Source organism: Macaca fascicularis, chromosome 13, assembly GCF_037993035.2.
Source record: "Macaca fascicularis isolate 582-1 chromosome 13, T2T-MFA8v1.1".
Classification (NCBI taxonomy): Eukaryota; Metazoa; Chordata; class Mammalia; order Primates; family Cercopithecidae; genus Macaca; species Macaca fascicularis.
In genome coordinates this window covers 50,498,380-50,512,436 of record NC_088387.1, presented here as the reverse complement: position 1 = coordinate 50,512,436, position 14,057 = coordinate 50,498,380, and the positions used below count along the sequence as shown (strand labels likewise).

Genomic DNA, 14,057 nt, shown 5'->3' with positions numbered 1-14,057 from the left:
TACTCTCCCTAGAAATTACAGGGTACATATTCTAATGTCGTTATTATATATAATAGCAGTTGATCATTGGTAACACACTAAGTGTATAGGAGCCCCAGTAGGAATTTATCTTCTTTACTATTGATAGCTTTGAAAAAATTACAGATACTGTTCTTTTCAAATACAGTTATATTAGGCATTGAGTCTTAGTAATAATTTTTTCATACAACTTTCTCAAAATGTAACCATTATATTTCTTTTATTATTATTATTATTACTATTATTATTACTATTATTATTACTATTTTGCAATGAAGTTTTGCTCCTGTCCCCCAGGCTGGAGTGCAAAGGCACGATCTCGGCTCACTGCAGTCTCTGCCTCCTGGGTTCAAGTGATTCTCCTGTCTCAGCCTTCCAAGTAGCTGGGATTACAGGCGCCTGCTACCACGCCCAGCTAATTTTTATATTCTTAGTAGAGACGGGGTTTGACCATGTTGGCCAGGCTGGTCTCAAACTCCTGACCTCAGGCGATCGGCCTCCCAAAGCGCTGGGATTACAGGCATGAGCCACCACGTCTGGCCTATATTTCTTAAAATATGTATTCTATATATAATTAATTAATGTGTAATCAGTATATACTGATAAATAGAACAGACTAGCTGTTTACTTTCTAACTATATTTGAGGTGCTTTTAGAAGTCCAGTAAGTCTCCTAGAACACTCATTAGATGTTTGACATATGGAACAGTACCTCCTTTGTATTGTCTGACAAATACTTTAAATGTATTTTTTATGTGTCATACTTCAAAACTCATCATTTAGGAAATGTAATCTTAATGAATTGAAGTAAAAGTGAAATTAGGTTGATATTGTTAGGATTTTACCTTTGGCTTATACTTTGTGAATTTATAGCTAAGTCATTTGTGGGGCTTTAAAAAAAAAAACTCTTAATTTTAGCCTTTAGGAAACCTAATTTGCACTGAAATTCTCCCACATGATCTTCATGCACATTTATTGTGACTATTTGGAATCTAACCAGTGGTCAAAATTTGTTTATAATACTATTATTTTTAACTTTCCAGCAGGAACCATTATTTCCATTTAATTTGGATGAATTTGTTACTGTGGATGAGGTTATAGAAGAAGTGAATCCTTCTCAAGCCAAGCAGAATCCACTAAAGGGAAAAAGGAAAGAAACTCTCAAAAATGTTCCTTTCTCTGAACTGAACTTAAAGAAGAAAAAGGGGAAAACTTCTGCCCCTCGTGGTGTTGAGGGAGAACTATCTTTTGTAACATTGGATGAGATTGGGGAAGAGGAAGATGCAGCTACACATCTAGCACAAGCTCTAGTCACTGTGGATGAAGTAATTGATGAAGAAGAACTAAATATGGAAGAAATGGTAAAAAATTCAAATTCACTTTTTACATTAGATGAATTAATTGACCAAGATGATTGCATTTCCCACAGTGAACCTAAAGATGTTACTGTTCTGTCAGTGGCTGAAGAACAAGATCTTCTCAAACAGGAACGCTTGGTAACTGTGGATGAAATTGGAGAAGTGGAAGAGCTACCTTTGAATGAGTCAGCAGACATAACTTTTGCCACTTTAAATACTAAAGGAAATGAAGGAGATACTGTAAGGGATTCCATTGGCTTCATTTCTTCTCAGATGCCCGAAGACCCTTCTACTTTAGTTACTGTAGATGAAATACAAGATGACAGCAGTGATTTGCATTTAGTGACTTTGGATGAAGTAACTGAAGAGGATGAAGACTCTCTGGCTGATTTTAACAGCCTTAAAGAAGAACTTAATTTTGTTACTGTTGATGAAGTTGGAGAGGAGGAAGATGGAGATGATTTAAAAGTTGAATTAGCACAAAGCAAAAATGAGCATGCCACAGATAAAAAAGGGAATAGAAAGAAGAGAGCTGTGGACACAAAAAAGACAAAACTTGAAGCCTTGTCCCAAGTGGGTCCAGTAAATGAGAATGTTATGGAAGAAGATCTAAAAACCATGATTGAAAGACACTTAACAGGTAGATAATTGGAAGGGGTAGTCTTTTTGTTTTATGAGGGGATTACATTTAAAATTAATTTTAAAATACATGTTGTGGCATTACCAATAATGTCACCCAGTATTGATATTAGAGGCCAACAGACAGTTAAAAGTCAACAATAAATTTTTCAAAGAAATGTGTACAAGTTTCACAGTTTTTTAAAGTTACACAGCAGAACTTGGTCCAGGTTATACTTCAAGAAAGGATGACAAAAAAACAGAAAACAAACTAAAGTAGCCAAATTAGAATTGAAATGAAAATGATATATTTGTATTGTGGGAAAAAGACAACTTTTGATAAATAGAAGAACATTTACATCAGATTGCCTCCCAGTTTTTGCTTAGACTTAGGATTAAGAACTATTTATAAAGGAACTATTTTATTTTAAAGTAATATGGTAATGATACAGAATAGTAGGGCAGCTCACTTTCCGAGCTTGAGGGAGATAAACATAATTTCCATTAAGAAAATCTTGAAGCCAAGTATTGTGGCTCACATCTGTAGTCTCAGCACTTTGGGAAGCCGAAGTGGGAGGATCGCTTGAGGCCAGGCGTGTGACACCAGTCTGGGCAGCCTAGCAAGACTCCATCTGTACAAAAAATTTAAAAATGAGCCAGGGACAGTGGCATGCGTCTGTGGTCCCAGCTGCTTTGGAGACTGAGGCGAGAGGATCACTTGAGCCCTGAAGGTCGAGGTTGTGACGAGCTATGGTTGTGCCACTGCACTCCAGCCTTGGTAACAGTGTGAGCCACTTTGTCTCCAAAAAGAAGAAGAAAAACCTGAAAGATTTAATTCAACTAAGAATAAAATACTAGGAAGGTCCCACAGGCTTATGGAACAAATTAGGAAAACAGACACCATGAGAAAAGAAGTTAGAAAAGCATAGTTATTTGGAAAATGATAACTGGGAACAAAAGGAAATGCTTAGATTAAACTGAGTATTTTAAAATAGAATTCTTCTATTTTATATTAGCAGTAGGCTTCCCACCCAGATTTGGGTATTTTTTGCAAAAATGTATAATGGTGATTCAGACAGTATAATATGTTTAATTTAAAGCAATTTAAAATCTGTTACTAGAGCAATAAATTAGGACTTTCTTTTTAAAGCTAAAACTCCAACCAAGAGAGTTAGAATTGGGAAAACTCTGCCATCAGAAAAAGCTGTTGTGACAGAACCAGCAAAAGGTGAAGAGGCCTTCCAGATGAGTGAAGGTAAAGCAGGATTGTTGGAATTACACAACACAAGAGAGTAGTTGAAGTTTTACAGATCTAGCTAAGAAGAAAAGTAGAAAATCAGTGGAATGGAGCAGGGGTGGGAAACGACAACTATAGTTATTAGATGTGGGTAAGATTTTGATCTTTGTAATGTAGAGAGAATGGATTATTGATATTAGAATGTGACAGATTAGAGGAAATGATCTTCGAAAGGTTTTCTGACCATGTTGCAGCATCAGAGAGAAATTATTTATTAACTGGCTATTATTTGTGGACCTTGCTATATGGATGCTTCTAAGCAGCCAGCCAATGAATTAAACAAGAAATCTTAATAGCATTTATAAAATTTAACTTGAAACAAATAAGGAAATGTCTAGTGAGAGATAATACTTTAGTCACTCAACCAGATATTTGTCATATTCATTGTATTGGGCATCATTCATAACAGTGTTAAAAAGGGTAGACGAAAGTACATAGCTCCTGCTCTCAAGGGGTTTATTGATTCAGAGAGGTTAAGCAAAAAATCAGCTTACCAGTATGATTTAAATAGAGCACTATAAGGATATCACTTTTACCATTCTTTTTGTAGCACCCTCATTGCCCTCTTTCTTTCCTATCCTGTCTTATCTAAAGAAAACTTACCAAGTATGATTTGGTCCAAGGAGTTAATTGAATTTGATTTCAGGTGGGCTGTCAGTGCTGCTCCCAATATATTAGAGGTCTCCTTCCTTTACTATTTCCTAACCAGATGTAAAAGTAGCTTTTTCCCCACTCTACATCACCTAGCCCGTTTCTCACTGGATGTCCTTGCTTTCGTTTTTATTTCCCAGAGTAAATCTAGGATCTCCCTTGTCTACCAACTTATATTTTGCTTTGTACACATAAAATTTGGCCAAGTTTTTCCCATTGAAAGAAATATCCCTTTGACCTTGAAATCTCTCTAGCTCTATCTTTCCTCCTTGCTTTTAGAGCAAAACATCTAGAAAGAACCACCTACTTTTACGTCTTAATTTCCCATTGAACTGGATGTATTTTGGTTTCTTTCTCCTGCCGCCTTCCTGAAAATGATGTTGATGACCCCCAATAGGTTGTTGTCAAACGTGATTTTTTAAAGTGTTTTCTTCTTAAGTTAGTCTTACTCGACTTTTCCACATGATTGGTTACTTTTGATTATACCCTCTCTTGAAGCTCTTTGCCAAGTCATAGTCAAGTGGGTATTCCTTCTTCCTTGTCTATTCTTTTCCATAACCAATCTTTGATAACCAAGCTATAGGTGGTAGTTCAGTAATTAGATTCTCGCATGATTTCACGAGGTCACTCCCAGACTTCAGAATTTCTGTGTGGTAGGGTAACTTTAGCAATCAGCTTGCTTAGAACTACCTCATTGCAACCAAGTAATATAAAAGGATGATTTAGTTACTGCTTACGTAACAGTATATTTCTGCTAATGAACAATATGTTTTGACAAAAGGACCCAGCTTAAGAAAAAGTCATTTTTCCACACAATTGTAAACCTAAATCATTTATTTTAATTTATTTTAATTATATAATTTTAATATATGTTATATATTATTAAGATAAATGTGCCTTTGGAGTGGCAGGAACAGATACGTTTGGAAAAGTTTATTACCCTGATGAAGAAATAAACAATTATAGAAAGAGATTGGAGGCAAGGAAACCAGATTATTTTAACCATCAAGTTAAGAAAAGGTTGATACCTTTTTCTTATTGACTGTAGGACTTGATCAGTAAAATGCGAGGAGTAAGAGTAAGTAATGATTTCAAAGTTCCTGGCCATCCCCTCAGGGAATACTAAAGAGTAGCCCAGATGTATGGAGGGAACACTGAACTTGAAGTCACAAAGTCTTCGTTCCACCCTGTGTCACTCACTAGCTATGCAACCTTGGGCATATCTGTTTATTACCTCTTTTGATTGTGCTTTCTCCATCTCTGAAGAAGTAGGGATGGGATAATAATGATTTGACCTGCCTATCTTACATGAGATAAAAGCTAAATGATTATATATGTAAAAGGGTTTTGTCAAGTATTAGGCAACAGTAAGGCATTTCAGCTACTGAGGTTAATCAGAATTGCTTGGAATCAGTCTTCATTTTTGTCTGTCCCCAAGATCATAGTATGCAGTCTGCTAACATTGAGTGCTGCTTACGTGTTACTCACTTTGGTGGGCTTTAACATTTATATTAATAATTTTACTTGTGATTCTAACAGGGGTCTTAGGCTATCAGTTTAGGCTCAATTTTCTAGGTTGGAAGGGCCTCAGTATTGGGCCATGGAATCAATTTCTGCTGGTACCCTTTTCCCTTAATCTCCACTCTGCTCACCTTAGCACTTTGCATATATAAGTTCTCTTGCCAGTAACGATAGGACTTGTATTAGTCTTTAAATTCTGCCTGGAACATATATAAATAAAATTTGCTGTTAGCTTTAGACTGTATTCCTAAATCCATTTGAATGGATTTACCCATTTATTCCTCACATTAAAGAATCTTGGAGAACATTGTGCAAAGAATGGCCAGATGGGATTAACCAAGGGAGGTTTTCTCTGAGTGTTAAGGTAAGAATTATCCAATGTTAACTTTACAAAGTCTGTAAATCTATTCTGAATAGCTTTTTTTCCTTGAAAAATTTTAGTTGATGAGGAATCTGGATTAAAGGATTCAGAACCAGAGCGAAAACGCAAGAAGACTGAAGACTCTTCTTCAGGCAAATCAGTGGCATCTGATGTCCCTGAGGGTAAAGTTAAAATGACATTTTTTTCTTACCTATATGAAATAAAAATTCAACACCATAGTGAGTATTCTGTTGTTCAGATGAGTAATTGGGTAACCTTGCCTGCACTGTCATTTAATAGTGGAAATTTGCATGTTTTACACAGTGGCATTTTTGAAGACAGCTTACTGGGCTGTTTTTACCTGAGAAGGATATTTTTACTGCACTCTTGAAATCTGGGATGCATCTCCTGTTTTATTCCTGGTACTTTCTTTGCCACTCTGGTGGTGAGAATTGAGTTATACTTGCCCAGGCAGAAAGTCACTCCAGTTAAGCAGAACATGCTGAAAGTCTTTGCTAGCCGACTTTGTTCATGGTCAGCTAAGGTGAGCTGAGGGGGACCTTATTCAGCCGGCATACTCCTCAATCAGACAGTTGCCCAACATTCTACCTCTTCTCTCTCTTTTATTTTAACGGGATTCCTAAAAGGTTTATTTTTATTGTATTTTATTTTGAGACAGGGTCTTACTCTGTCGCCCAGGCTGGAGTGCAGTGATGTGATCTCAGCTAACTCCCAGGCTCAAGCAGTCCTCTCACCTCAGCCTCCTGAGTAGCTGGGACTACAGTCATCTACCACCACACCTGGCTAATTTTTGTATTTTTGGTAGATACAGGGTTTCACCTTGTTGCTCAGGCTGCTCTCAAACCCCTGAGCTCAAGCAGTCTGCCTACCTTGGCCTCCCAAAGTGCTGGGATTACAGGCTGGAGCCACCTCAACTGTTAGGTTCTTTTTTTTTTTTTTTTTTTCTTGAGACAGAGTCTCACTCTGTTGCCCAGGCTGGAGTGCAGTGACGCAATCTTGGCTCACTGCAGGCTCCGCCTCCCGGGTTCATGCCGTTCTCCTGCGACAGCCTCCCGAGTAGCTGGGACTACAGGTGCCCGCCACCACGCCTGGCTAATTTTTTGTATTTTTAGTAGAAATGGGGTTTCACCATGTTAACCAGGATGGTCTCGCTCTCCTGACCTCGTGATCCGCCCGCCTCGGCCTCCCAAAGTGCTAGGATTACAGGCGTGAGCCACCGAACTGTTAGGTTCTTATGTAATGACTTGGTATTCTGAAGGATTATTGAACAGTTCTTTGTTATCTGAAGATTCTCCTTGGGAATCTATTCAACTTGGCATTATACCAAAGCAGTGGCATACTGCCTTTCCCTAGAGGCTCTGGAATATTATAGAATGTGTTAACGAAATAAAAACTTACGTTTTCTGATTAAAATTACTACTATTGATCCCTAAATTTATAGCAGTGTGTACTGTTCTTATATTTAAGTATATACTCTGCTTAATATTTTTGTCATGTTTAAATAAACTGATGAAGGCCCGTTGTGGTGGCTCACGCCTGTAATCCTAGCACTTTCGGAGTCCAAGGCAGGCAGATCCTATAGGGGAGGTCGGGAGTTCGAGACCAGCCTGGGCAACATGGTAAAAACCCATCTCTACTGAAAATACAAAATTAGCCGGGCGTGGTGGCGTGCACCTATAATCATAGCTACGTGGGAGGCTGAGACAGGAGAATCACTTGAACCCAGGAGGCAGAGGTTGCAGTGAGCTGAGATCGCACCACTGCACTCCAGCCTGGACGACAGAGTGAGACTTCGTCTCAAATAAATAAATAAAATAAATTGATGAACACAACTGGAGATTAATTATTGTTAATTTTCTTATTTTCTTATCCCCTAGAATTAGACTTTCTTGTACCTAAGGCTGGATTCTTCTGTCCAATTTGTTCCCTATTCTACTCAGGTGAAAAAGCAATGACAAATCACTGCAAGAGTACACGTCATAAGCAAAATACTGAGGTAATTTTTAAAATTCTTTAAATTTTAAAAATTTAAGAATTTTAAAAATCTTAAAAATTAAAATTTAAAAATATTGAGGTGTTGTTAATTGTCTTAGAATCAAATTATTTATCCACCCCAAACGTACATTTTCCCCCCCTTTAGGAGAATGTTTATGCCAGTTTATTCCTCTTAAGTCCTGTTTTCTCTTTCAGTGTACCTTGCCTGTAATTTCTAGTCTTTATTCCTTTTCCTTGAACAGCAACATTTGCCAGAGTAGATTCTGCAGATCACTAAGTCTCATATGACATTCCATTATTAAAGAAACTGCGTATTTTGATGACCTCTTCAGTCATGTAGACATTAGCACTTTATTAAAGTTTCTAAATTGTCTAGCCTAAATGAATCCGCTTAACTTCATGCAACTCATTTATTAAACTGATTTAATCACAAAACCTTTTAAATTGTACTCATCTTTAAGAAGTGTTACTCTAGAGAATCGTCATTAGCCATAATTGAAGTGGTGGTTCTAGTTCCTGCTGAATATTTGAGAATTTTGTACATCCTCTCTGTTGAATTTGTGGCACAGACACTCATCTAATGTTTGTTTATTGAGCTGTTCTATGCTGGATGCTTATTTAGTCTCCTCATCAACTTCATGAGGTAGATGCTATTATTTCAATTTTAAGGATGAGAAAACAGACTTAAGGAGGTTACGTATCTAAACCCAAGGGCACATAGCTAGTAAGTAGCAGACCTAGGATTTGAACTCAGCTCTATTTCATTCTAGGCCCAAGCTCTTATACATTGTGCTTTGCTACCTGTGTGCTTAACTTAGTTCGTCATGTCACTTTTCCATTTAAAACCTTCTAGTAGCTTCATATTGCACTTGGTCTAATATCCAAACTTCTTATTTTGGGTCTTTAAAGCCCTGCATGATCTGATTCTTTTCTACTTCTCTGAACTCAGTTTTTTTTTTTTTTTGCATTCTGTGTTTCAGCTTTTCTGGCTCTCTTTGTTCTGTTTGTCATACATGAGAGGCCCATTGCTGCCTTTGCACCTTTATATTGCTGTTGTTTTGCCCCCTGCCAGTCTTACTTGCATGGCCAGTTCTTCATGTTTTTTGTCTCAAATATCAGTTCCCCAGAAAGGTCTTTGCTTAAGAAAGACCTAGCTAAGTAGAACCCCCCAAAAAGTTCAACCTCAGTTACCTTGTTGCTGTGTCTTTAAAGTGCTTACCACCACCCCAAAACTATTTTATTTTTTTATTTTATTGTTTCTCTTCTCCCATGAGAGTGTAAGCTCTATGGTATAAAAGATCCTATCTGTCCTGTTGCCCACTGAATCCTCAGGCACCAAGCGTAATACCTGGTGTATCATAAACATCAAATGACTGATGAATGAAAGGAAGAAATGTTTATATAAGGCACTGTGTTTATAATACTTTGCAGGATCAGTTTCTTTTAAATTATAAATATACAGTAGATAAGTTTGCATACATAGCAAAATAATGTCTAATAAGTATTTTATATTGCAAATTGCTTTTAACAGAAATTCATGGCCAAGCAAAGAAAGGAAAAGGAGCAGAATGAGGCTGAAGAAAGAAGCTCTAGGTGATTGGGGGAAAGTGGAAAGAATTATACTAGAAATTTGTTTAGGGTCCAGTTGATTTGTGTATTTTTGTTATCATTTAATTTGTAATTTTCGTTTCAGAAGCAAATATTCGTGTTGTACAAATTTCTGATTGCCCTAAATGTAGAGAGACTGATGGGGAAAGTATGATGGGTTTGATTTTTATATCAAATCATCAGGCATGGAGAAATATCTTTTAGAAGTGTTAAAATAAATGTTCCTACTGTATATTTAAAATACCATCTGTGTTTGTGGCTGATTTTTTAAAGACTTGCTTGCCTCTTATTGCAGACAAAAGTTTTTCACTACAACTCCTGTGATTTGGGATGTTTGGGGATTCTTCATGTATCACTGGAAGTCATAGCATGACAGTATTTTACTTGGCTTCAACCATTCATGTATATCCAGGTCATAGGTTTCTTAAAATTCAGTTTTTTTCTGGATAAAATTAGATTACAGCATGTTTTCCCCAGATAGGTTTGAATGAAACTTTGCTTGATTTTTATATGTATTGGAAAGGTATTTTTTCTGTTTCTGGTAACACTTGCTGTTTCTGCCAGAACCCATTTAAGGTAACACCAAGCTGGTCATTTATTATTAGCTTGAATCCGCAGAGCAGCTATTACTTCTGTGGACCACCAGAGTAGCTTTTTAAACCATTTGAATTATAGTTGAATATGTTTATAAGAGGTTTTAAGGGCACAAAAAATAATTGAATGGCTAGCAGGTGATGGAAATAGCCCTATACTTTTAAGTTTTTAGATTGAGCCATTCTTCAGACATAGTCTGCTTACTTATAATTGTTTTAGTATTTGATGCCTCAAGATAGAGTACACCAATTAATAATACAAAGAGGATGAATGGAGGGGAACAACAACAACAAAACCCCTACTTTTTTTAGATCTCTTATTTCCATCACAGCACGAGAGAGACAACACAGTCAGCTTTGAAGGACTTGGAGAACAAAAGACAGCACCTCTTTGTCACCTCCTATGAAACTCACTGTTTTAAAACCTTATAGGTGAATCTGTCAAGAGTTTGTTGGAATTAAAACCTTATAGGTGAATACGGATAATCAGAGGGAGAAGAGCTGTTAAAAGATTGTAGAATAAGGTGCCTGTAAACTACAGAAACACAGTCATAGTGAATAAGAATCTTACTTTTAAAGAATCTTCCTTTCTCCTCAGCTTGCTTTTGGAACTTTTGCAACTAGGGAAGTTATAAACTTCTTTAATCTTGTCTGGATCAGTCTTTTGAAATTGGGATTCTAAATTAGAATGAGAGGAGGAGCTGCTAAAGTATAAAAATGGAAGGGGTGATTTTTGTGTTTTACCCTAGTGACCAATGTTGACCATTAATTATACATTATAAATAATGTTTTTCTCTGGGACTTTTTGCACTTAATGCTGGTAATTTTTATCACAGGGCTTCAAATACAAAAGATTTATATGAGGTTTTCAGAAAATAAACGTGCTCTTTGCATATAATTTTAGTATTGTTCTTGACATTTTCAGAAAAATCTGCCTCCTTTAGTCACACCACGCAAATGGAACATCATATAGTAGTTTCTGCTTATTAGTTGATTGAGGGATGTAACTAGGATTGCAGCTGACTTAATTTTCTTTTCTTTTTTTTTTTTTTTTTTTGAGACAGAGTTTCGCTCTTGTTGCCTAGGCTGGAGTGCAGTGGCGTGATCTTGGCCTACTGCAACCTGTACCTCCGGGGTTCAAGCAATTCTTCAGCCTCAGCCTCCCGAGTAGCTGGGCCTACATGTGTGTGCCATCACACCTGGCTAATTTTGTATTTTTTAATTTTTATTTCTTTTTAGTAGAGACGGGCTTTCTCCAGGTTGGTCAGGCTGGTCTTGAACTCAGCATCTAGACTCCAAGGCAAAAAAAGTTTACATTCATGATGCTCTCTATAAAAGTTTTTAGATTTTATTACCCTTTCTGGCATTAGAATGCTGTGGAAACTTGCCTCTCCAAACTTACTCGTTTTTAATTCTTCTTTAAAAAACATTTATAGGGGAGTCAGGTTTTTAAAACTTAAATTTTTAATTTTACTAATTTGTTATTTGATTGTGGAAAATGTCAAGCATATTAAGACAATAAGATAATTACCCTCATACACTAGTTTCAATAATTATCAACTGAAGGCCAGTTATGTTTGTGTGTGTGTATCTCCACTCCCAGCTCTCTTGTATTACTTTAAATCTCAGTATGTTTTACTCGTTAATTGTGTATTTCTAAAATGGATAAGGGTTCTTTTTAACATAACCAGTACCATTAAAAATCTCTCTTATTTTATAGTTTGGTTCAGATTTTCAGCTGTTTCATAAGTCTTTTTTTTTGTGGTGGTTGCTTTACTAAGTCTGAATCCAGATTCAGATAAGATCCATACATTGTGACTGGCTGGTAGGTCTTTTAAATTATACCATTTTGAATATATAGGTTCTTCCCTCCCTCCCTCCCTCCTTACCTTCTTCCCTCCTTGTAATTTATTTGATATAGAAACTAGATTCTTGACTCTGCCAAGCAGTGCTGCTCCAGATGTCTTTGGACCCAGTGCAGTGCCAGATCAGAAACTGTAGTACTAGTTTATGATTACTTAAGTACGGAAATTGAGAGTTTCTAGAAACATTTTGACAGTGATTTTATATTCGTTTATTGAATCTTACAATTAAAAAAAATGGAGTTTGTATGTTTTTGTGGGGCTTTTTAAATTTTTGTCTTTTTTTTTTTTTTGGTACTTTACAGAATAATTGGTCTATAGTTAATTGAAAATTAGGGAGAAAAAGAAAACTGATGAAGCACATAGTTTGAGAAGCACTGTTGACAGATTTCCCCAGGTCTGACTTTGTTGCTTGCAACCATGTAGTACCTTTAATGTGTCCCTTGCCCTCTCCGTAGCTTATAAATTGGTGAGTGAATATAGACACTTGATTAGAGTTTGTTTTTTTCTTTCTTTCTTTTTGATAAGACTACTTTAGGCAGTGATGTGGTCTTCCTGATAGGAGGCGCAAACGGATTGCCTTCTTTGGGTTTGAGTAGCAGCTGATGCTTAGTTTTGATCCACTTATTCATTAGGGGTTGCAAAATAATGATATCTTAATTCTATATCCCTGTTTCATGTGTAAGCAGGAATATTTCTCTGCAAGGAGAAACTCTCCCTCATCTGCTCTTTGGCTACTTAGTGGTACGGTTTGTGTAAGAAACACACAGATATGGGATGTTTTTCCTTTACTTACCTGTTTTTTTCAGAATGAGTTGATTCTTTGGCATCCACCAACTGTGATAAATTTTTTTCTTAAGCATTAGTATGAACTTGTGAATTTTAACATACTTGATGTTTGAAACCTCTGCAGTATTAGTGTTATTGATCCTCATACGTCCCACATTTGATTTGATTCCTCATTTCTACTAGTAGTTACCTGTATGTCAAGATGTTTCAGGCTCACTTCTCCAGACCTGGGGTCAGCTATTTCTCTAAAGAACAGTGGCTAATTAGGGGTGTTCATTGCTTCTGGGCTGGTTATTACTTTCCCATAGATGGAACTTGAAGTGTATGTTTTGTTTTCTAGACCAGGGTTCTCACTCTGTTGCCCAGGCTGGAGTGCAGTGGCACAATCCTGGCTCACTGTAGCCTCAGCCTTCCGGGTTCAAGTGATTTCTCGTGCCTCAACCTCCCAAGTAGCTGGGACTACAGGCATGTGCTACCACACCTGGCTAGTTGTATTTTTAGTAGAGACAGGGTTTCACCATGTTGCTCAGGCTGGTCTCGAACCCCTGGCCTCAAGTGATCTGCCCGCTTTGGCCTCTCAATGCATCTGTTTTGTTTTTAAGTGAAAATTCATCATTATTTTACTGATTCTTCTGGTTCAAATTCATAACCTCTTCTATCTTAAATATAGGTCTTCTTTGTCCTGTGTCAGGTATTACAATTCTCCAGGACATCAGGATGATAGACATAAACTGTCACAGAATTGCTTAGCTTTTATCTCACCTTACATGCGTCACAGTCACAATAACAATGCCAAGACCTTAACCAACAATGTGATTATTGAAAACAGTTAAAAAAAATTTTTCTGTTTTACTTTTGTTTTGTCCTTAGGGAATACATCATTAAGAATATACATTCAAATAGGGGAAGTCTCAAAGGAATTTTGTGTGTGTAGAACGGGGTACGTACTAACTAGGTGTATATATTTGTGGGTTACATGTGATACTTTGATACAGGCATGTAATGTGTGATGATCACATCAGGGTAAATTGGGCATCCATCACCTCAAGCATTTGTCCTTTGTGTTTCAGACAGTCCAGTTATGCTCTTCAAATTATTTTTAAATGTACAATTAAAAAAATTTTTTTTTAAGCAAGGTCTCATTCTGTCACCCAGGCTGGAGTGCAGTGACACTATCTCAGCTCACAATAGCCTCAACCTCCCTGGGCTTAGGTGATCCTCCCACCTCAGCCTCTAGAGCAGCTGGGACTACAGGTTCATGCCACCATGCTCAGCTAATTTTTGTATTTTTTTGTAGAGATGGGATTTTGACATGTTGGCCAGGCTTGTCTTGAACTCCTGGCCTCAAGTGATCTGCCTACCTTGG

At 37.0% G+C, this 14,057-nt stretch overlaps 1 protein-coding gene across 27 annotated transcripts in view; it reads left to right on the top strand.

Annotated features, from left to right (window-relative positions):
• Nucleotides 1-9,688, top strand: part of ZNF638 (zinc finger protein 638) — a 162,218-nt gene extending 152,530 nt beyond the window's left edge. For 14 of the 27 annotated variants that reach the window (XR_012422209.1, XR_012422207.1, XR_012422210.1 and 11 more), the window contains 5 exons: nucleotides 1,061-2,015; nucleotides 3,144-3,248; nucleotides 5,904-6,005; nucleotides 7,722-7,840; nucleotides 9,371-9,688. Coding sequence is in view for 23 of the 27 variants with exons in the window: in XM_065526972.2 (XP_065383044.1) it covers nucleotides 1,061-2,015; nucleotides 3,144-3,248; nucleotides 5,904-6,005; nucleotides 7,722-7,840; nucleotides 9,371-9,436 (1,347 nt within the window). In the remaining 4 variants the exon portion in view is untranslated. Of the gene's footprint in view, nucleotides 1-1,060; nucleotides 2,016-3,143; nucleotides 3,249-5,903; nucleotides 6,006-7,721; nucleotides 7,841-9,370 lie in introns of those variants that run through there. The other 13 variants (XM_074011559.1, XM_005575624.5, XM_074011569.1 and 10 more) reach the window with 4 other exon arrangements.
• Nucleotides 9,689-14,057: the final 4,369 nt, after the last annotated feature.